This window comes from Lemur catta, chromosome 3, assembly GCF_020740605.2.
Source record: "Lemur catta isolate mLemCat1 chromosome 3, mLemCat1.pri, whole genome shotgun sequence".
Lineage (NCBI taxonomy): Eukaryota > Metazoa > Chordata > Mammalia > Primates > Lemuridae > Lemur > Lemur catta.
This window is the reverse complement of record NC_059130.1, coordinates 81425931-81450023: the sequence shown is the minus strand read 5'-3', so window position 1 is coordinate 81450023 and position 24093 is coordinate 81425931. Positions and strand designations below refer to the sequence as shown.

Sequence of the window (24093 nt, the reverse complement as noted above, 5' to 3'; positions counted from 1 at the left end):
AATATCTTGCCATTTTTGGATTAACTGTCAGATATCCCAACTACATCGAAAACTAGGACAAGGATAGTATCTTTTTCCTCTACGTTTCCCCAGAGCCTGACATATAATAGGTGCTCAGTTAAATGTTTGCTGAAGGAATGTGCAGTCTCTGTTCTGGATAATCTTGATTTTCAAGGGCCCCAGATACTTCCTGGCCCCAACTCTCCTACTCCATATTAGGCACCTTCTCGTGTCAGAAACCAAGCCAGGGGCTTTGTATACAAGATCTCAGTTCATAGCCCTTCAACCCTAGGAGGCAACTCTTATGTAAACTATTGACAGATGAGTGCGGGGCATTAATTAATACAAATGCCTCAATTATAAACATTGGATGTCTTTTTACGGTCAACCCACTAGGGACACAAACTGAGACCCCAACAATCTTCATGATCCAGCATGAAAAATGAGACCCAGATTTCTTCCACCCAAACCTACTGCATCTCCAGCCATTCCCTCCCCTCTACCAGAACCTTTGTTGTTTGTATCTAACCAGGATTAACCAGACCAGTCTGTACTCTGACCTTAGAAAAATGTAGATTAAACATTTCCTAGCTTAAAAAAAATAAGAGTACAGAAAGTTAAATAATCATCTCTCACCCGTTGATTATTTACCATGTGCAGGCAATATGCAGGGGTTTCTCTAACATTGCCTCTGATTTTCCCAAACATCCTGAAAGGTGAATATTCTTGTCTGTCTTTTACATGGGAAGAAGCCAAAATTCAAGAGGGTCTCATAACTTGCTGCATGGCACTGTGATTCCTGATCTGGGTGAACCCAAATGCTGTTCCTCATGGCACCAGTCACCTAAGGAAGCGGTCTCACCCCCAGACCCCAGACCCCGGTAACCAGTAGTCCCTTCTCCGTATCCCCTATATGGAGGCACACAGGGGTGCTTCCTCCTGCCAAGCCTGAGTGCTCAGTCACCACCCTACGAGAGCAGGCCAGTGAAGTGGAAAAATAGCTCTTACTCCTGACTCTGACATCTGTCCTACAGGTGAGAGCCAAATTCTCAAATTGCCAGGCCAATGGCAAACAAGCCCACACCGCACACAGAGGTATCAACACACAGAGGGTTCTGCCGGAATTCACACATCCCGGAGGCCACGCTGACCCTGGTAGCCAGTTTCATTTTATCTTGTCTCCGATTGCTGCATGGTGAGTGGAGAGAGAGAGGAAGAGAAGTGCACGGATCTCCAGAAATGGAGTTTGGTTTGCTCAGTGAGAGTACCGTTGGGCAATGCCCTTACCTTGCAAGAGTTCATAGACCCCTCTCTGTAAACTCACAGCAAAAGCTAAACCATCTGGGAAGGGGAAGGGTTGCGTCCGCTGACCCCGTTGTGTTCATTTGACTTTTGTGTTCCCCAAGTAGCTGAAAGGCAGCCAGGTATAAAAGGAACAACATGGCCTTTAGAGTCAGACAGATCCAGATCAAATCCCCATTCTGCCACTTGGTACCTGTATGACAATGAGCAAGACTTTGACCTTCTGTGAGCCACAGTTTGTTTATCTGTGAACTGAAGGAAATGGCAGGATCGTTGTGAAGATTATAGAGGAGAATGTGTATGAAGCAGCCAGTACATGGTAGCTAATTGGCAGATGTTAGTTGCCTTCTCTCACTTTTCCCCCCGGCGTTCATTTGCAATGCCTTTATTAAAAAAATAAGGGCAATTGTTAATTGTCACTGGTTACTTTGTGAGCTAAACACATTACGGATTAATAACACACAATCTTTATTTAAGCCACTCTCCCAGGAGTGTAACCCTGTCCTACATCGTGTCATATATTTCACAGATAGTTGGTCTTCTTCCTTTCTCTTTTCTTTTAAGGAAGTCCAGATGGGCCCCAGATACATTCTCATACCCTACATAGCCTATTCCAAGGGTTAAAATCAGGCCTGCTTCACATCCGAAGCATTTTGTTATGATCTATTCATAACAAAAGCTGCCTCCTGGCCATTGCCCACAGCTGAATACTGTTAGTCTGAAGCCATCATTTCATTTGTTTCTGATTGTTCTACAGTGTTTACATACCTTACATATTAGCATGATCTTTTATAGAGTACAGGCAGAGGTTAAGCCCTCCCAGATCCACTTTCCCTCTGAGCACTATTTCTTCTTTTTTAGTGCCCCTTGCCTCTGTTACAAACCATTTCTTTTTTATAAGAGCTCATTTAAATAGAAAAACAATTTTTAAGTATTTTCTTTTTTTCTGTAACATGAGGCTTACTTAACATTCTCAGAGAGCTGCTGTTGAATGTGGAGAAGAGGGCAAAGATACCACCGGAATGTGTGATTTTTATTTTTTAATGTTCTCTTTCTCTGACATAGGAAAATCCTATTGTCACTCTTGAATTTACAATGAGACATATTCCATTCAGGGCACAAAAGGACCTGGGTTGGCTCTAGACCAAATGAAGAAGGTGTTTTCTGCCTGCTGTGTCCTTGTCTCTCCTTTTTATAACCTTTTTTCCTACAAAAAAGGTGTCTTAGGAAGGGTATGGGCTCTTGAGTCAGATTTGGGTCTAAGTCTTCATTCTGCCCTCTTTGTGAGTCCAAGCAGGAACTTGAATTGATTCTCCGAAGTTCAGTTTCCTCTTCTGTCAAAACTGGGTGTGACTTGGGCTTGCCTGGTGTCTTAGAGAAGGACTTAGGAAGAATGTGTGTGACAGTGGCCCGCGTTTCACCTCACAGCTCACTCCACTAATTGCCGTAGCTCCCCGGCACCCAGGTCTGTGAAGGATTCAGACCTAATCCACATGGCAGGAAGGAGGGTGGTGATCAGTCCTGTCTGCTGTGGACATGCTGGCTCATGCACCACTGTGTGCTGTCCCTGGCGACATCTCAGGGAACCAAGGAATGCTGAGTTTCATACCCTCTCTCTCCATCTCTCTTCTCCTGCCATCCTCCCATCCAGCCATCATGGTTTTTAATGCTCTCATCTGTCCCCTTTGTCACAGAGAAGATGGAGGGATCAACTCCGTCACCCTCATCACCCTGGCTGATATTTGATAAACACTTCTCTGTTCATAATACTTTCACAGTCAAGTAGGAGAGCTACCCAAGTGTCTGTGGGGAGTTTTTAGTTCTCCCTGCCTGTCCAGTTTAGCCTTCTCATCTTCTATTAGGCCAAAAATGCAGAATGGGTTTTAAAGATCAAGACTCTTCAGGTCTAGATTTGCACAGATATTCCCGTAATTCCTCTGAGTTAAATCTGAGAAGAAAGAGGGGGTTCTTTCGGTGAAAACTTGTAAAAGGCAATAACTGATGCATATCCACAGAAATTCTGACTTTTATTAAAAGATGCCCTGATATTAATCTGCCAAGGCTCTCTTTGCCTCTTTACACAATATGCTGTTAGCAGAGTGAAACCTTAATTGTACTTACTCCCAGCGACAGGTCTTACAAATAGAAAAATTAGCCCATCAGAGTGATCTTGTTGATTCTTCCCTCTCTCTTCTCTAGAGCCAGTGCAACCTCTGCACCCTACTTTAGAATTCTAGTCAAGATGGTACCAGGTCTTACTTTTTAAAAAATTAAACCCCCAGATGAACTCCAATCCATAAATAAGAAATACACTTTGGCTTGGTATGGAGGTGATGATATTAATACAGGCTACATTTCCCTGGGTCACTGAATGTACCAGGCACCGTACCAAGGCCAGTAATAGACTGTGCCACATTTAATCTTTACACAATTTGTAAGAGAGGTCTTATTTGTCTCATTTTTCAGATCAGGACCCCAAATACCAAGGTCACACAACAAGTTAAGACGGGACACTGAGCATTAAACTAGAAAATCTACGTCTGTGAGGCCAGACATTGGTGTTAAAGAAAAAGGCTGTCACAGGGGAAACAGGAATGATCAGGAGCAGGGTAGGAGGAGAAAATGTCCACAGTTCAGCGGTCTAAATTCAGAAGATGTGGCAGAGACACTGTCATAGGGGGCCATGCGCTGTGGCAAGGGGAAAGGCTGTGTCATCCCCGCCTGTACCTGCTGACTCGCTGGGGCTGGAGACTGTCCCCAGGCATCCTTTTAACTGAACCCTAAATCTGTAGGAGGGAGCTGTTTTTTCTACCAGCCTGTTTAGAATCAAAAAAGAGCATTGGTTGGGCCATATTAGAGACTACTTAATTAGTACTATGCATGCTCCTCCCCAGGCAGGGGTGGGGAATCTGCGGCCTTGGGGCCACATGTGGCCTTCTGGATCTTTGACTGAATCTAAATTTTACAAAGCAAATCCTTTTAATAAAGGGATTTGTTCTATGAAGTTTGGATTCGGTTGAGGGGCAGTATTTGGAGATCTGGAGGGCCACATGTGGCCCCAAAGCTGCAGGTTCCCCACCCCGGCTTGACAGAAATACAAGGCATGGCTCTGACTCCGAGGATCCAACTCGCACTGTGGCATTAGAGCAACAGGGCCAAGACGCCCTGTGATGAGTGCTGTGCAGACAGGGCACCTACTCCTCCTCCCCATTAGCTCCCTGCCCTGTCCCGCCCGCCCTCCTCCCTGGCACCATCCATAGAAGAGACCAGGATTGTTCATCCACCAGGATTGCTGGGCTCGTAAAACAGATGCATGAGATGATTTTATATCTTTGGAGCCACAAAGCTCTCAGAACTTTCAAAGCTGAAAGCCGACTGAGCTCACTGGGGCCAGTCAGGCATTTGTATACAGGAGGCCAAGTGTGGCTTCTTATCTCCAGGAGAGAGAAAACTGGGGGAAACTTTTGGAGGGCCTCAAAGTTTTCTTGGCTATTTAGTCTCTCTTGAGAAGCAACTTTGGGTATGCTGAATATAGATGAATGAGAAACATATGTATTAAATATCTATTGTGATCACATATGGATTTCAGAATGATAAAGAATGAGGTATTCAGGGTTTAAGGAGTCCAAAATAATTTGCAAATAATTCAGGACATTGCAGGCAACATTTGGCTGCCTCCCCTCATGCAAATTTGGAGGCAATTTGGTTGAGTAACAGACCTGCCGAGTCTGCTGGGCCCCACCCCCCAAAACTGCTAAGCACCAAGAGATGTCTCTGTGAAGGGTTTCGTGTGGGGTTTCTAGGAAGGGCAGACTCTACTGGAGGACTCTTAACCTTCCAGAAACCTTCAAATAAAGGAGAGGAAAATTTGGCAAGTCTGAGCTTTAATAACCATGTATCTCTTACAGGTCATTGGACGTGTCTTATATCCTATTATTAACATCAGTGTCATTGTCATGTTAATGATAATAGTAGCCATGTCCTACATTTGTGCAGTGATTTAGTTTGCAAAGTAGATTATATACATATGACCTATTAATATGTATTACATATGTATTTAGAGAGCTGTACACTTACGCACATAGCATGTGTTATGACAGCCTACGATACAGGAACTTCAGAGTTAAGGGAAGATGTAGGCAGGAGTACCTACCCCTGCATTGGGGTAGAAGTCAGGGTTTATAGAAGGCTTCTCAGAGGAGATAATATTGAGCTGCATCTTAAAAGAACATGTCAAAGTTAGCCATTGGAAGGTGAGAGGAGTGCCTTCTAGTCAGAGAGGAGAATTTATGAAGAAGAATTTTTGAAGACTCAGAGATGAGAAAGAAAATGGCACACTTGGGGAATGTCGAGTTATTCAGTCAGTCTGGAGCCTAGCCTGTGATGGGTTTGGTGCAGTAAAAAATGGTGGGGGCTGAGGTTTGGGAAATGATAACATGGGATTAGGCCAAACAGGTAAAAGCCAAATCAGGAAAGGTCTCATGTCATGCATGGGAAGCTTCTACAGGATTTAAATAAGGGAAATGATATAATTAGGTTTTTGTGTTAGAAAGATCACTGTGCTGGAGGTATGGAAGATTCTCTGAGTGGGGCTTGAGAGGGTACAGGGTACAGGACAATATTTGAGTCAGGGAAACCAGTTTAATTCAGTTGAATCACTGTTGCAGTAATCCAAGCAAGAAACCAGGAAGGAGTAAAATGATGTAGTGGCAATGAGGAGAAACAGGAAGCCTTGTGTTTGAAAAATAGTTCACACGGTGAACTATTGTGAGGCAGATAAAAGAGATGAACAAGTCAGGAAGTTAAGAATGGTTTCCTGAGACAGGGACCCCAGAACGAGAGTTTTCCTGGCAGGAAGGATGGCAAGTTCTAATTTGGACATGTTGACTAGCCATCTAGGCCCTGTATGGAACTCAGGAGCAAGGGCTGAGTTTGGGATAAAACTTTGGCACTCAACAGCATAAAAACTGCCAGTGCAGACATAGGACTGGAAGAGCTGACCCTAAGGGATGTGGAGAGTGAGATGAACGTGGAGGAGAATGCAGGAGGAGGAAGAAGAAGAGCCTTTCAAAGAGACAGAGCTAATAATGAGTAGAGGCTGGACCTGAGCCCAGGTCTTTGGACTCCAAACCTTTCCACTGCCCCAAAAGGGGTCGAATTAAGCTATCTGGTGTTTCACATGTCTTGAGAGTATACGATATGTCCTAGGATCTTTATACACATTGTACCATATAGGACTTGCACACAGCTCTGTGGTCAATGAGATTAGCCGCATTTACAGATGAGGAAACCAAATTTTAGAGAGACCCAGAGCCTTGTGGTCAGTAAATGACCTAACCAAAATTTCTCAAGTTTGTCTGACTCCAAAGTCTATGCTCCTGTTACTAAAACATGTTAACTGCCTTTAAGATAAGATGTGGTCCCTCCCCCTTTCATAGGAGAGGCAGGCATGTTAATAGCTCTTTACATGTTAATAGCTCTTTACCATTTAGCTTGAGAAGTGCAGAAATCGAGGTGAATGCTGAGGGCCCCCATTCATAAACAGAATTTCCTATGTTCTTTTTTGTACTGTGTGGTGATCTGAGAGTTGGCTGGAATATGTATAAATGGTTTTTCTCCAGTAAGACGATAGCACAGTCCATTTGGAGGGAGAGATGAGCCACCGCGGAAATGCCGGGTCCCACACATGCCTGCGGCTGCCCTCTAAACTCCCCAACCTGGCCGGAGGCACTCAAAACAAAACCTCCTGTTCCCTCCCAGGACTGCTGGCGCCTGGAGCCTGCCTCCTGCCCCTGCCAGAGGCTTAGGCCAGCCTCGGGGTGACGGGGTGGGGGAGGCAGAACAAACGGAGCTGGAGCGGCTCCCTGCTCTGAGCCCAGTCACCTCTCCCAAAAGAGGTGTGAGGAAGCATCTGGGCTTTGTCACTGCAAGGAAACTCAGCTGACAGGCCCATAGCCTTGGATGAAACTCTGCCAGTGGCATCTGCTCACAGGGCCAGCTTGGGCACAGACAGGAAGAAAGGCAGGAGCACGTGGAAAGAGGCTCTATCGTTTCTGATCTTTGTGATCCTAGGCAGTTTGCATCCCTCTTTGTGCCTGTGTCTGCTGCTGGTATACAGGCTGAGGATGTTTTATTCCATGCACTGTTGTGGTAACTCTAAGTCTGAACGCAAATGAACACTTCCTTGTCCCATGATACCCGAGTCAGCCCCCAGCCCATGGTGAATTCCAACTCCCCCTAGGTTGTACATGTCAGGAGGACAGGGACTCCATCATTTCCATGGCTCTGATGCCCATCTTTCTATACCTTTTCATGTTTAAAGCAGTAGTTTGAACTTAGCGTGTATCCAATAAATATTTGCTGAATGGTTACATAATTAATATAAGATGTTATAGATAGTAGCCATTAAATACAACCCATGAAGTTGACAGTCAAAAAAAATCTTTAATAATCTTGGCCACAGGTTAGTGGGATAATAGAGCAAAGTGAGGACTTTGAGAAGCCCCAGGAGACATCCCAAGACAATCCCACAAGCCCCAAGTCATGTGAGAGCAGAGTCAGTGTTGAAATAACTCACTGGAGAGTTGTGATTGACCAGCTAGGGTGGAATGACTCAACTTCATGGAATCTTAGAAAATCTCAAAGACAAAAGACATATTAAACATCTCTGGTCCAATCTAGTGATTTTATAGATGAAAGGAATGTGGTGTAGAGAGGGAAACCAGTTGGTAGTTCCTAACTTGGATCCTAAAATTTCTCCTCTTCTCTTTACTCCCTACTTGACCTCATGTAGCCTAGATTTCCTCAACTGTGAAGTATGACAAGAGGGCCTCTCTCATTGAGTTGTCATGAGTATTAAATGTGATCATGTGTGTAATGAACCTAGAAGAGTCCGTGGCACATGATAAATGCACAATTGCTATTGTAAATAACTGTTAGCAATTACTATATTATTATTATTATTTCCAGATTGTTAATTATTATTATTATTATTATTATCTGACATAGAGGGTCATTTTACTGAGATATTCTTCCGAACTATAGCTTTTTAAAAATGAGTTTTTCACAGGCAGAAGGATCCACTGATACAAAACTATACTCACCCTTCAAACCATGCAATCTTTTATTTACAGTAAAATGCAGAACTTTAAACTGAGCCCTCATGAAATCAGAATGTGTGTACAGCTTCATGACTCTGAGCCTTGCAGCCTTTAAGTGCAAATTTTTAACTATATATGATTAAATAAATCTTAACTGTTTTCTTGTTGAATTTTGCTTAGGATTCTAGTTCTTTGAAGTAATTTTGAATCCTGATGTACACATGTCCCATAATAAGCAATCCTTCCATGTGTTAACATCTGAAAATATAAGCTCAGCATCTATACCATCTTCTACTTCATTATTAACCATATTGACTAAAATTAGACCAAGGGGGAATCCAGAGACCTCCTTACATGGTCGCAATTACTTTGGGCTGTGGCTGTTCAATTAGTCACCATCATATGTGCCTCACTTCAAGGAGAGCTAATGTTTATTTGGTATTTAACATATAGTACACTGTATTTTGCGACAATTAATTTAATATTCACAAAAGTCCTGCAATGCTCATATCATTCTTCCCATTTTGGAGCTGAGGAAGCTGAGGCTCAGAAAGGCTACCGTGTGTAAGGTCACCGGGCCAGAGTGCAGCAGAGTTAGGAACAGAATCAAGATGGGTCTTTGTCTCAACGGAAGTTCTCTCCTCCACTGTTCAAGATATATCAGGGAAAACTCAGCAAAAGGCTTTTGGAAATGAAGAGTCCTTAACCTACTTGTCCTCAAGGCCAGGAGGTTTTGTTCAATTTGAGTAAGTCTATTTTGGCTCTAATGGCCCTTCAAAGACAGATGAAGAACTCAGAGAAGCAATGATGGCCTAAAAACAAGACTATAATTTGACAGAGACAAATATAGAGCCTGTGGTGCCTGGTGCCTGATTGCTTTGTGTTTTTGTAATGTTGAACATGTTACTTAACTCTCTCTGCCTCTGTTTACACATCTGTACAATGGGAATAATGGCAGAATCTTCCCTTAGGGTTGTTGTGAGGATTAAGTGATTTAATACCTGTAAGGTGCTTAGAATAAGGCCATTATGTGCCCAATCTTAGCTGTTGTTGGTGCTGCCAACTGCACCATTGTTACTGGGAAGTCAATGTCCTGTACGGACACCTGTCATCAGTGAGGTACAGAGTTCCCTCATTTTGGGTCACAGAGCAGCCTCCAAGCCAAGACAGACATCAGCATGGAAGGAGCTTTCACAAAAAATATTTTTAAATATTTAGGTTTATTGAAAAGGATTAAAGAACACATACATACACAAATGTGCATTGTGTGTCTCTGTCTCTCAAACTAGTACCTGTTTCCTCCAAGAGCAGAGGGTTTGGGAGTGATTAGAAGTGTTCTTTGCTCCCTGATTTACACAGGATGTCTGAGGAGAAGCATGTGCCATTCCAGATGAGTGAGCAGAAACAGGAGGTAACTGAAAACTCTCTCCCTGGGCAAAACTAAGCAAAGCCGTCACCTGACATTTCTGAGCAGCAGAGCCACAATCTTCTGGTGAAGTCCTGCTGCAGCTGACACAGTAACATCCTCAAATTGTGGGACTGGGGGTGAAAGGAAGAGGAGTGATTTGCATTCTTCTGAAGCAATTTATGTATACAAGCGAAAAAAAGCATTATCATGGAGTTTGAGGTTAACATCTGCCTTGATTTAAATCGCACTTTGGTCAAGCATTTACTAGCCATAGACCACTTATACAATCTCCCCGAGACTTATCTATGAAATGGGGCTAAGAGTTCTGGAAGGGAAGGTGTACAAGGCACAAAAAGAAATGGTTTGGCTTTGGTGGGTGCCCATCTACCTGTCCAAACCCTGGGTCCTAAGTAGTTATGAATAGGGACTATCTTACTCACCCTAGAGAAGCTCTGGGATGCAATTTAGAGCACAAGTTTCTAGGATTGGCACTTGATAAAATTTTCACTGGGCAAAGAAAGGCAGAGTGACAAAAATAAGTAACAGTATGTGTTCCTTGTGGCTGGAACTTCTCCCTCTCCTTTTCTCTCTCTCTCATACACATGACACACACAGACACACACACAGACACACACATACACACACACAAACACACACACTCAACTACTTGAATAATTTCTATGCAATTTTGCGTCTTAATTCACATCTTACTTCCTCAGGGACACCTTCCCTGACCCCTAGACTAAATAAGGTACCTCACTTGTCTGTTCTCATAATGCTGATTGGCTTTCCTTCCTTCATTTCTCAGTTTGTAATTATGCATTTGTGCAATGATTTAAGTTTGTCTTCGGGTGACCAATTGCCCCAATTTGCCTGGGACTGAGGGGTTTTCCAGAACAGAAGACTTTCAGTGCTAAAACTGGGAGAGTCCTGGCCAAACCTGCTTAATTGGTCACCTTTGTCTGTGTCCGTCTCAAGACAGGATGCTCTCTGAGGGCAGGGACTGTGCTTTTTTGTTTACCATTTATCTCTGTGCCTGGCACAGACCTGGATCATGACAGCAACTCAGGAGAAATCTCTTGAGCCAGTAAGGAAATGAATGAATATGTCAGTGTAAACCAAACCGTCTTTGCTTTTAGAAATCTTTTTTCCCTGAGATTATTCTCCCTATTTTAGCTGTTAAACATCCCTTTTTAATAAATTGCCTTTATTTGACAAAATTTAAAGTTGACAATGTTATACCTTTTTTTTTTTTTTGCCTCCCTTTACCCTCTTCCCATTTGGAGGTTGGAAATCCTACTGATTTAAGGAATAACTAGTTTAGTGAAAAGGGAACCAGAATAATTGAGGTTCAGACAATTAAAGGTCTGTTCCCATGCTGAAATGCTAGAATAGAAAGTTCATGAGTGCAGAAATGATGGATATTCAGTTCATGTCTCCATCCCCGGGACCTAGAACGGTACCGAGCATAATAGTAAGGGCTAAGTAAATACTTGTTGAATAAACGAATAGATTCTCTGCCCAGCCTCAAGACCTGGTGGAGGAGACTCTGTGTACCTAGTTCCCTTTTCTTTCTTACCTTCTAGCTAAACCTTTCCACAACCATAAGCATCTGTTTTCTGCTGGATGGGTGAGAAGCACATACCATTGCAGATGAGTGAACACGTGGTCTGTCCCTACCTATTCTGGGTCATCTCTTTATACACTTTGCTTACACTGAAAGGGACTGCCACAGTATGTTACATGAAAAACCACTGCAGTGTCTCGATTACCGAGAGCACCTCTCTCTCACCCACGTGGCTTTGTTCAAGTTCTTCCCTCTAACTGTAATGCCTGTTCCACTTCATCTAGCTAAATCCTACTAGTCTGTTAAACCAAGCTTATGTCCCTTTGTTTAAGAAGCCACCTCTGTACCATTCCACTTGTCAAAGGTAAAATCAGAACAAGCTAGGGAAAATTTAAAAGTTTGTTATAATACAGAAAGTATAGATTGCAGTCAGTGAGACTTCAAACCAAGCGGTAAGAAGCTCACCTTATAGCAGTTATAGCACAGTTTATAAAGCATAAAGGAGAAAGTACTTTTTGACCTATTTTGTGATTGGCTGTTATATATTAGTATTTTTTAAGGGCAAACAGAGCTATTTGAACTGATTTGTCTAGAGCTGATTGGTTAAATTTCACTGAATCATGCTGACAAGAACGTAAAGCTTACGTTTTAATTGCATTAAATCATGTTGACAAGGACATAAAACTTGTTACGTTTTGTACTCTGTTTATGATTAGAGCTAGCAATTCAGGGAAATCAGGATGACTTAAGTTTTGGCTACTTGGTTATGGGCAGTTGGCCTAGGGGTATATATCTAAATGGTGGCCTCAATTTTTATATGTCTTTAGCACACTCCTCTTTTCCATGTCCATCCACATTCTGTCTTTTGTCTTACCGTGCCATGGACCACACTGTATTATTCTATTTGTCTGTTTATTTGTATATCTCCCCACTGGATGGGAGCTTCTGGAAAGTAAGAACTCTGATTCATCTCTGTGTCCCCAGCACCCAATGGGGGGAGAGGGCATGCTATTAGGTAGCTAGTAAATGTTTGGAAACTAGCTAGGAAAGAAATATATCTTTTATTGTTGCCACAAAAATGCTAGGTAACAGATAAACATAAAACCTTAGTAACATAAAACAGTAGACATTTATTTTTGCTCGCAAGCCTATTGGTTGGCTAGATGATTCTGATGATCTTGGCTAGTCAGCTGTTGGTCACCTAGGAGGATTTCCTGGTCTTTCCTGGGCTCTCTCATATATCTGGGACATCACCTGGAACAACCGAGCTAGCCCAGCTCTGTTGCATATGTCCTTTCATGCAAAGCCTAGCTTGGGCATGTTCTCATGGCCAAGGCGTAGAAACAAGAGAAGGAATAGAAGCACACAGTCCTCTTGAAGCCTAGGCTTGGAAAACTGGCCAGTGTCACTTCTGCCTCATTCTCTTGGCAAAACAAGTCACAAGACTGGCCTAGATTCAAGGATTATGGAGATAGACCCACCTCTCAACGTGGGAGCTGCAAAGTCTCATTGCAAAAGATGTGGATACAGGAAGGGTAAAGAATGGGGACCATTTTTGCAATCTCTGCCCTAGAAAGGAAGCCAGCAAGGAAATGTCTTATCAGTTTCTTTCCAAAATGATCACTTTTGCTACCTTGACATTAAAACTATCATAAAGGTTTCCAAAAAAGGAACTGTGGCCTTTCTTGGGAGAGAGTGATTTCTCTACTATAAAATGTATTCTATGAGAAGCTGAATTCCACAGTCATGGAAACATCAGGTGGGAGAAGATAAAGCCCCCTTTTGCCCTGAGGGTCACTGTTTTCACATACTTTGCCTCTTTCCTTCCAGATCAGCAAAGACCCGATTTTTGTGCCAGGTGTCTGGGGGCCGTATTTCTCAGCCATGGTGCCTGGGTTCTGGCTGAATGAAGGTGGTCAGAGCGTTACTGGAAAATTGGTAAGTTGACACTTTGTCAGTAAAGTCATGAATGTTTTTATGCCATTGAATAGCCCATTCTGTCATATTACCCATATCCCCAGTATCTGGAAGATTTGCAGACTCCTGGGTCAGAGTTAACTCTCTCAGTGCACAGCACGGCACATGTGTAGCATGTGTTTGCTACACGTATAAATGTCCCTCCAGGCAGTGCTGATTGTCCTTTCATCTCACCTGATCTTTCCCACACCAGTCCATTTTTCTCATGAAAGTGAGAGTGATACTCTACTTTGTAAAAATGACAATGTTACTCCCAGCCCGGACCCTTCAGTGGTTCCCCCATAGCCCTTGGTACATGGTTCAGGTAATTTTCTAAGCACACTGTACCTTTCATGGTCTGTCCCCTCCAGTCCCACACATCACCTGACAGGCTAGGTTGCCTCACTCACAGCTTCTCCATAGCTCCTATCATTCCACTCCTTTGTATATGCTTCTTTCCCTGCGTGGGGAGTTCTTTACCACCTGGGCAATTTTACTTGTCCCTTTACAATCCAGCTCTTAACACACTCTCTTATTCTTATTGATTGCCAACTTGTCTTTTCCAGAACACTATGAGCTCCATAAAGACAAGGGCCATATCATACTTCTCTTTATATCCAGCTCAGTGCCTATTCATACAAGGTACTTAATGACATTGTTATTATATTAACAACAATTATTAACAGCATTAACAACTTTATGAAGTTGTTGAATTATTGGGATTGTCTAATGGGGGAGACAGAATATCCATAGAAGTGAGATGAGTACAGTAACAGAGGTACAAGGTACAGAGTTGGCACAAAGCTACATTAGGAAACTCTGCAGAGGGGAATACATTTGTGCTGAGCCTAGAAAGACAAATAGGGACAAAGCAGGCAAAGAAGGGGAGGGAGGGATAGTCTTCTAGGCAGGACAACTTGCACAGGAAGAAAGACATAGAAATGAAAAATAACAAGACTTATTTGAGGGAAATTGCAAATAGTCCAGAACTTCAGCTGTAGCATAAATTATTCTTAGAAGAATAGCTTAAAATACAAGTTAGAGAGTAGGACAGGGACCAGATCTTAAGAAGTCCCTGTAGAACATGCTAAGGAATTGAACGTCGTCTAGTAAACCAAGGGGAACCAGTGAAAGTTCAGAAGAGTATGTAGACATGTTCAAGTCTCAGTTGTAAAGAGCTCTCTCTGGCTAGCAACCATGAGGAAGAAGGCCTGAGGACACATGGCCAGAGTCAGGGAGACCAGTTTTAGTCCACAGACAAAAAGCCATGAGGGCTTAATTGAGGATAGTGGCAAGGTTGACTAAGAATTGAGGTCAAGAGATTGAGCTATGGGGAAACCACTGAAGGTTTTGGGCTGGGGAGTAACATTGTCATTTTCTCACAAAGTAGAGTATTGCTTCTGAGAGACTGGATGTGGAATACAAGGGAAACTGAGACCTAGGCTCAATTATCCAACCTCACGTTTACTATTAAATTGAAAATATGTTTGTGGCTGAATCCCTACTAACTCTTCTAAATGTTCAGCCAAATTAAGAGTGATGTGATCCACAGCTAGGTATGCATGTAAATAACTGCAAGTTTCCATTTCTTAGTGTATTGCTATTTTACACATAACTGCCTCAGATTCTCTCTCAAGTAGGTAAAAGCATGGGTAAGTGATGGACTCAAAGAGCATGTTCTGTGCCCTTACTCTTATGCCAGGCTACAGAAATAAAGTAAGTGAATTAGACCTCATCACTCCCTGGTTTTAAGAAGCTCGTACTCTGATAGAAAGCCTAGTGAGTATGAAATAAATAATATCTAATTGGGCTCAATAACCAGTGCTAGAAAAGTTGAAAAGGAAGACATCATCGTATGCCTACAGTACAGTGGGACTGGAGCCCACTTTACATTCTCCTATTTAAACTATTTTGGTGTATTATATAACATTCAAGTCAAATATTCTTTCCCTTTTTTGTGGCACATTGAATGAAAATCCATTAATGAAATACAGCCCTTTTCAACATCACAGCATAGCATAATCACCCTTAGCAGACCCAGAACTCATAGATGACATAATCCAGAAGCTGTTTAAAATAAAGATCCAGTAAACCAGTTCTTTGTGTAGGACGCATTGTCCATCAATGTACCCATCAACAGGCTTTCAGAGAATTAGTATGTGAATCAGACATCTGTATCAGTTAGAAATGCTTTCCCCAGGATTTGGTACAAAGTTTGCTTTAGTGCCATGGATGTAAGCCATCTTAACCCAAATGTTATGACATACCTTCTCGGATAAGAATTGGTTATGCCTATTTCATGAGCCTGAATTTAAATTAAAAATGTAGGCTCTTATTTTGCCATTGCTAAAAAATCCTCATAACATTGCACTGTGGTTTTTGAAAGGTGTCGTGGGGATTGCTAGTCTTTATCTATTAGTTTTGTGCCATCAACCAGTTAAGCTGCATTTGGAGCTCTACTTTGGGCAATTCTGTGTATACATTGGACATAGGCAGGGGGCATGATTGACCACTGGGTTACAGAGAGTGAAATCTTAGGAAATCCAAAAGCTAAGATAATGGGGCAAAATCTGAATCAAAAGCAAAGCACATATCCAATAAACCATCAGTCCAAAGAGGGCAAGCAAAGAGAAAGAAGCCAGCTATAAAATGAAAAGGATAACTATAATGACAATAATATTAATCACAATAATTGCAGCTTATTGAATATTTTTCTGTGAGAGGAATTTATATACATAATCTTATTAAACTTGAATGATATTCATAATAATCACAACACCTAATGTCATTTTGAAGGCTTATTTCCCAATCTCAATTCCAAGAACTTTTTACATATTATCTCATTTAATCCTTTCAAAATTCTTATGAAAATAGGCACAGTTATTATCTATATTTTACTGAAACTCAGGGTAGCAAATACAGCCTGGGGAGATTCCTCACCCACCATCAATGGCCTTTTTATATGGCTCCTCTGTCACTCACCTTTCCTTACCAGTTACTAATTCTGGTTTATTCTCTTGTATATTCTGATCTCTGGTTTTTAAAACACATTGTCATCATGTAGGACATGAGAAGAGAAAATTGCATCCTTTTTGTTCTTTGTTTCATATACACATCTTCTCTACTAAGCCACATCTGCTCTGGTAGCATCTTGTCCATCCCATAATACAGTCATAAATACACCATCTAAAGCAGAGGAGAAGGGAAAGGATAAAGGAGAGGAAAAGGGAAGTAAAGGAGGGGAAAGAAAAGAAAAGAGAAGAAAAAGAAATAAAGCAAATATGTAAACTGCAGATTTGTAAAAAAGGTATTCTGTCTCATTTTTACAATTAAATACAGATCTTCCATTACAAAGCAATCCCTTCACTCCAAGTATGCGAGCAGATTGGTACTTTAAAACAGTCTTCATCTGGTTATCTTCAGGATTAAGAAATAAATAGGAGATGACCCTTTCAGGCTCTGGAGCCCTTGCAGTTTCATTTGACTGAGAATAGGACTCATTTTTCACTCATTTCAAGCTTGTGCCATGATATTTACTTCTTAGAAAGGCATATGCTACCTTCCCATGGATGATTGATTTTTGTTTCATCACTAAGCACCCATCAAAGATTGGCTTGTGCTTGCCAATACTCTCTTCAGTATAGTTTTGCAAAAAAACATTGCTTTTTGCCCAGACTTTTTCCATAGAACACTGACCCCATGCAGTCACTGCATCCAGATGCTCAGGCTTGTTTCCAACTAGACCTTAGCCATGCCTCCCTCCAAGTGCTCTTCTCTGTCTTACTAGAAGTCATTTTTATCGTGGGAGGCATTGGTAAGGGAGACTAAGACAGGTTCCTAAACTGCCTATGTTTGGCTTTGGCTTTCTGGGACTCTTGGGCTTAGATGAGGGGTTACTGGTTACCTTGGAATTGTTTGAACCCAGAATTTGAACTTATAAACTTGAGTCACGGGATCACAAAGCAGCAAGTTGCTATGTACTCTTGGGATTTTAGGATTTGTGCATTGTGAGTGCCTGCCTGCCTCCTCCCTCATCTCCAAATCTGCTCAGCCTGGGGCTAGCCTCAGGAAGTCATTCTGCCATGAATGGGTATATGAAGAATAGCTTGCAGTGTGCACAGTGCAGTACAGGTTATGGAAATAGTGATTTCATCCCTTCATCCATTCATTCATTCCATCATGTTACAGAGATTTCCTGAATGATTACACTGGGCCAGGCAACAATGTGGTCACTCTAGTAGTTCATCATCAAATAAAAAGTTAGATACAGAACTGATAATTATAATTTACGGCAGCACATAAAATAAATAGTGCTATCCCTACAGCTTATTGGAAAGGTAGGGGCTAACACTTACTGAGTACCTATTAGGAGCCAAGTACTTTTAGGCCCATTAAGATTCAGTATTTCATCTGATCTTCATGGCACGTGTGTGTAGTCAGTGTTACTGTGTTAGTTTGTTGAAGAAATAGGCTGAGAATGATGAGGTAACTTAATCAAGGTCTTAACAATTTTAAGTGGGAAAGCCATCATGCAGGCTTAAGTTGGCCACCAGAGGTCCCAGATCTTTCCAGAACTGAATCTGACTCTTGTAGAGCTGAATTTCTGAGTTTTTCTTACAGTTCTCTTGTAGACTCCCTTGAGAAGCAACTATTGTCAGTTATTGTGACATTTTTTTTTTTTAAGTATCTTGAAGCAAATACAGTTGGCAGGCTTTGTAAGGCCATGAGAGAAAAATGTTTGTGTATCAGCATTGACAGCACCTAACCTATGTATAGGTTAGGTATGTCTCCGGCATTTCACATTAGCTAATTAGAGTGACTTCATGGATACAAAGACCATCTCTGCACAAACAAGTGCCTCCCTGCTCCCTCCACCTGCGCTGGCTTTCACTGTGGTGTTTGCCCACCTGGATTCCTGCACAGCTTCCTAATTGGATTCTTGCCTCTCATCTTCTTTCCCCCTCTAATCCCTCTCCTGCACTGCAGCTATTGCAGTCTTTCTAAAACACAAATATGGATCAGAAAAGACCCTAGAGAGCCCTTTAATTGTCTTTAGAATAAAGTCTAAACTCTTAGAGTGAAGTTTACTGTATTTATTGAATGCTTACTATGTTCAAGGTACTATTCTGAGTGAGAAAATAGCAGTGAATAAAACAGCCTCTTCTGTCCCCCCACCAAGAATCTGTCCTCTTCCTGTGCTAGGAGGAGACAGATAATATACAATAAATAAATAAATAAATCCCATTTGATGGTATAAGTTATTAAAAATAAGAGAGGAGGTGGTTTGTGGATTCACATGGGCAGCTTGCAGTTTTTGAAAGGATGATCAGGTTAGGCCTCACTCATGTGACATTTGAGCAAAGAACCAGGAAAAGAAGGAATTTGGCCATTTGAAAACCTAGGGGAAAGATATACCAGGCCGAGGGAACAACCAGTGCAAAGATCAGCTCGTGAGAGGGTTGCCTGCCTGGAGTATTGCAGGAGTAAGTAGCAAGGGGACCACAGTGGATGGGGCAGAGTGAACGGAAATGAGAGTTGTAGGGAACAAATTCAGAGAAGTAACAGGGGCTGTATTATTGGCCACAGTAAGAATTTTAGTTTTTACTCCGAATGAAATGGGAAGCCTTTGGAGAATAAGGAGCAGAGGACTGATACAATATGACTTAGGTTTTTAAAGGATCATTCTGACTGCTGTCTTGCCCTGTCAAGAAGCAGCCATGGGTGGGAGTGGGGGTGGAAACACAGAGACCAGAAAGAAGCTATTGCAGTAAGCCAGCTGAGAGATGAGGACAGCGGCAGGGGGCTGGTAAAAAGTCGTTAGATTTTGGGTATATTCTGAAGGTAGAGCCACAGGAATTCCTGGTGGATTGGTAGTGAAGTGTGCAGAAAAGGGAGAAGCCAAGGTTTGGGGAGCATAGCATTGTGATCAATGGTGAAGATGGATTAGATGTCACAGGGGAAAGGGGAGGCAGGAATCAAGAATTACTCCCAGTTTTCTGACTGTAGTAACTGACATACGGTAAACAGCTCTATCATTTATAATTTTATTAAAGCCAAAAAAATAGGATTAATTCTTGACTCTTCCTTTCCCCTCCCTCCCCACATCCAATCCATCAATAAGTCCTATGGGTTCTACCTCCAAAATATATCACCAATACATCTTTTTTTTTTTATTTTATTTTTTTTATCTCCACTCCCAGCGCTGTTGACGAAACCACCAGTGGTGCTGTTCCCATCCTAGTCCGTGTAAAGGGCATCTCTTGTGCACAACACATAGTTGGGTCTGGCTGTTCTACTCAGTCTTATAATCTCTGATTTTTACTTGGAGTGTTTAGACTCTTCATAGTTATTGTAAAGATGAATATGGTTGGTTGGATACAGATCTTTTGTTATTTATTTTCTGTTGTCAATTCCATCTTTTCTTTTTGTCTCTCCATCCTGACTTCTTTTGGATTAATTGAATATTTTTCAGTTTTCAGAATTCCATTTTAAGTTCTCTATTGGCTTTTGGCTTTTTAATCATTTTTTTGGTATTTTTTAATGGTTGCTTTAGCAATTACAATAAACATCTCAAACTTTTCAGTCAATTTGAGTGTCTATTATATCACTTTGTGTAAAATATAAAAAGCTTTCAACTATATAGTTCCATTTATCACCCCCCCCATACACAGGCCTTTCTACTGTAGTTGTCCTATATGTGATACCTACATATGCTGTAAACCCAACACTGCAATAATTGTCATGTTTGTTTGCTTTAAATAGTGCATTAGTCTACTCAGACTGCCATAAAAAAATATCACAGACTGGGTGGCTTAAACCAGCAGGTCCCTGACCTTTTTGGCACCAGGGACCAGTTTCATGGAAAACAATTTTCCACAGCTGGTGGGGGGAGGTGGGGCTCAGGTAGTGATGCCAGCGATGGGGTGCGGCTGTAAATATAGGTGAAGCCCACTGCTCACCTCCTGCTGTGCTAACAGGCCATGGACCAGTGCTGGTCCGTGGCCTGGGGGTTGGGGACCATAGGCTTAAACAACAGACATTTGTTTTCGTACAGTTCTAGAGGCAAGAAGTCCATGATCAAGGTGCTGGCAAATTCAGTGTCTGGTGAGAGCTCTTGTCCTGGCTTGTGGGTGGCTGCCTTCTCTCTGTGTCCCCACATGGCCTTCCTCAGCATGTGTGTGTGAAGAGAGAACTCTGGTGTGCCTTCCTTTTCTTTTAAGGACACCAGTTTTTTCAGATCAGGGCCCTTTGACCTTAATTACCTCCATAAAGGCCCTATTTCTTAGTACAATCACAGTGGGGGTTGAGGCTTCATTGTATGAATTTTGAGTAAACATAGTTCAGTCCATGTCAAAGAGTCATACATACTTTAAAGAAATTCTGAGACATAAAACATAATCTTTTGTATTTACCTACAGAGTGACCATTTCCATTGGTTTTACTTCTTTCTGAAAATGTAAGCTTCCATTTGGTATCTTTTCCCAGTCTGAAGAATTTTCAGCATTTCTTGCAGTGCAGGTCAACTGGCAAAAGACATTCTGTTTATTTTTTTCTCAATGTATTTATTTTACATTCTATCTTGAAAGATATTTTTACTCAATATAGAATTCTTGGTTGATATTTTCTTTTGTTGTTCTTCTTCTGTCACCATCTAAGGATGTCAATATTTTGTGTTCTGGAACCATTATTTCTTACAAGAACTCAACTATTTTTTCTAACATTCTTCCCCTTTGTGTAATGTGTCATTTTTCTCTGGCTGCTTTAAAGATTTTCTCCTAATCTTTGGTTTTTATTAGTATGCACAAGTGTGTTTTTAGGATTCATCCTTCTTGAATTTACAAGTTGATGTCTTTCACCACCTTTGGGAAATTTTGGCATTTAAATATCTGTTCTGTCCCATTGTCTCTCTTCTATCCTACTTGTAACTCTAATTCCAAATATTTGGTACCCCTGGCTGTTGTCTCATAGGCCTCTGAGAAACGCAGCATGTTATTTTTTATTTTTTTCTTTTCTTTTCTTTCTTTTTTTTTTTTTTTTGAGACAGTGTCTCGCTCTGTTGCTTGGGCTAGAGTGAGTGCCGTGGCATCAGCCTAGCTCACAGCAACCTCAAACTGCTGGGCTCAAGCAATCCTACTGCCTCAGCCTCCCGAGTAGCTGGGATTACAGGCATGTGCTACCATGCCCGGCTAATTTTTTTTCTATATATATTTTTAGCTGTCCAGACAACTTCTATTTTAGTAGAGACAGGGTCTTGCTCTTGCTTAGGCTGGTCTCGAACTCCTGACCTTGAGCAATCCTTCCGCCTTGGCCTCCCAGAGTGCTAGGATTACAGCCGTGAGCCATTGCACCCGGCCTATTTTTTTCAATATATATTCTCATTCATATTCTTTCTCTCTCCCTGTCTCTCTCTCACTCACTTTCGCTCTCATTCTCACTCACACTCTACTTTTAAGTTCCTTGACTCTTTTGTCTTTCATCTTCAATCAGTTATTAGGTCCATCTGCTATATATTTATTTCAGATATCATATTTATAAATACTATTAAATTTCCATTTTAATATTTTATTTCTTTTCTATTTCTGTTTATTAATTATGAGAATATTTTCTTTTACATCCTTGAGCACTGTTAAACTATTTGCTTTAAAATTCTTGTCTTCTAATTCTAACACCTGTGTCATCTCAGGTTCATTGTTTATTAAATGGCTTTCCTCTTAAGTATAGATTACATTTTCCTGCTTCTCCATCTGTCTAGTAATTTGGGGTCATATAGACATTGTGATTGATACATCTTAGAGATACTGTATTATTTTCATTTCTCTGAAGAGTGTTGATTTTTCTGGTTTAGCAGGTAGTTAATTTGGCTGAACTCAGACTTCAAGTTTTGTCACTTTTCTGTGATGAGCACCTCTCAAAATCTCTGTTGAGTTCTTTTAGCCTTAGCTGGGCTGCTTGTGGTGTTCCCATGCACAAGTAATTCAGAGATCATCCAGAGATTAGGGTAGCATTTTTGTGCATGTTGTGGGACTTTCTGTGGCTGTCTTCTTTCTCAGATTGCCCAACAACATATTTACCAGCTGCTGCGGTTGACTTGAACTTCAACCTCTCTTTTCTTGACTGGAAAGATTACATATTTCTGTCTGAGTATTATTCGTCCTGCATGGCACTGATTGGGGACTATTCTTAGGCAAAAATCTGTAAAATCAGGAAACACACACAGTACTGTTTTGTTCCTTCCATGTGTCTACTTCTCTTCAATTTCTACCTGATTTTGGCCATTTTCCGATGTCTTCAGACAATTGTTTGCTGTATTTTGATCAGCATTTATCATTGTTACCTGTGGGGAAATTGGTATGATATGAGCTCTTCAGCCATTATAAGAAGTAGAACCCTTGAATGATTTTTTGAAAATCAAGTAGAATTACTTTATTCTTCTGAATCTTCTGTACCTTCTCATTGTCATTGGAATAAAATCTAAAGCCTTTATCGTGGCCTGTTTGATTTTTCCCCACTTCCAACCTTTCCATCTCCATTTTATACAACTTTTCTTCTTGCTAACTCCAGTCTAGTCTCACTGGACTCCTGTTAATTCCTGGGATGTATGAAGTTCTTTCCATCTATAACATCTGTGCATTTAGTACTTGTTTTGCTTGGAATTGTTGGTTCCTAGTATTTTTCATGTCTTAGCTTAAATTTTACCTTCAGGGAGTTCTTCCCTGACCTCTCTTTCTAAAATAAGTCTTCTTATTATAGTAACCTGTTTATTTCCTTCAAAGGACTAATTACTATCTCTAATTATTATACTGATCTGTTGACCATCTTTCAATAAATATAATTGCCATGTAGACAGAGATTATATCTGTCTTAATTGACACTGAATCTCCCGTGCTTGCTTACTATGTCTGGAACAGAATAGGTACTCAATTAACATTTATTGAATATATAAAGAATCTTATCAGTCTAGAGTCTATTTGAATATTGGCATGACCATTTTCCCTTTGAAGGCAGAGCTTTGTCAGAGCAATGACTTTTATCTTTATATCCTTAGTTATTAAAATGATGCCTAGCACAAGATAGCCATATGTCACATGTCAGTTTCATAAATAAATGAACTAATTAACAAACTATAAAAGTAAACGAAGCTACCAACTTTGATGATGAATAAAACTAACTGAACTAGCTATACATTATATCAGAATTTATTCACTTGTAAATAAAGTTTTTCTATGTAAACCTAATATTAAAGTTATAAAAAACTATAGTTTATATTTTCTTTCAGGAATGTTTATTGCTCTTAGGGACTATTCAGTTTTGAAATCTAAAATCCTTTTCAGCAGCATAAAAGAAATTGTCTAGTTGTGCTTTCTTCTTTCATTAGATTATCATGAGAATTTCAAGGCTAGGAAATCAGGCAAATTTTTTTAGCTTCCAGATAAGACTAGATAATGGAGGAGCTGAAATAGCTTAGATGAAAACAGTGATATTACAGGTTAGTGCAGATGGCAAGAAGGTAGTTGGGAAAAATGATGAATGTTTCTCCAAGCCTAATAATTTCTTTATCATCAAGGCAAATAAAAGATAGCCCCAAGACAAATACATAAAACTGATTTTAATTAAAAAAAAACATCATGCAATAAGATAGCTTTGTTTTAGTAAAATGTTCATAAGACCTAAGATTCTTAAGATAAATTTTAGGTTGCTTTTGGGCTGTGTTTTCTTGCCTGTGAACCCTTTTCCAACAGTTTTGATATCTGAGGCAATGC

The 24093-nt window shown here is 41.0% G+C and overlaps 1 protein-coding gene across 13 annotated transcripts in view; it reads left to right on the top strand.

Annotated features, from left to right (window-relative positions):
• Window positions 1-24093, top strand: part of FGGY (FGGY carbohydrate kinase domain containing) — a 384478-nt gene that overhangs the window by 242784 nt on the left and 117601 nt on the right. For all 13 annotated transcript variants that reach the window (XR_006734168.1, XM_045547904.1, XM_045547899.1 and 10 more), the window contains one exon: window positions 13208-13315. Coding sequence is in view for 12 of the 13 variants with exons in the window: in XM_045547904.1 (XP_045403860.1) it covers window positions 13208-13315 (108 nt within the window). In the remaining variant the exon portion in view is untranslated. The remainder of the gene's footprint in view (window positions 1-13207; window positions 13316-24093) is intronic.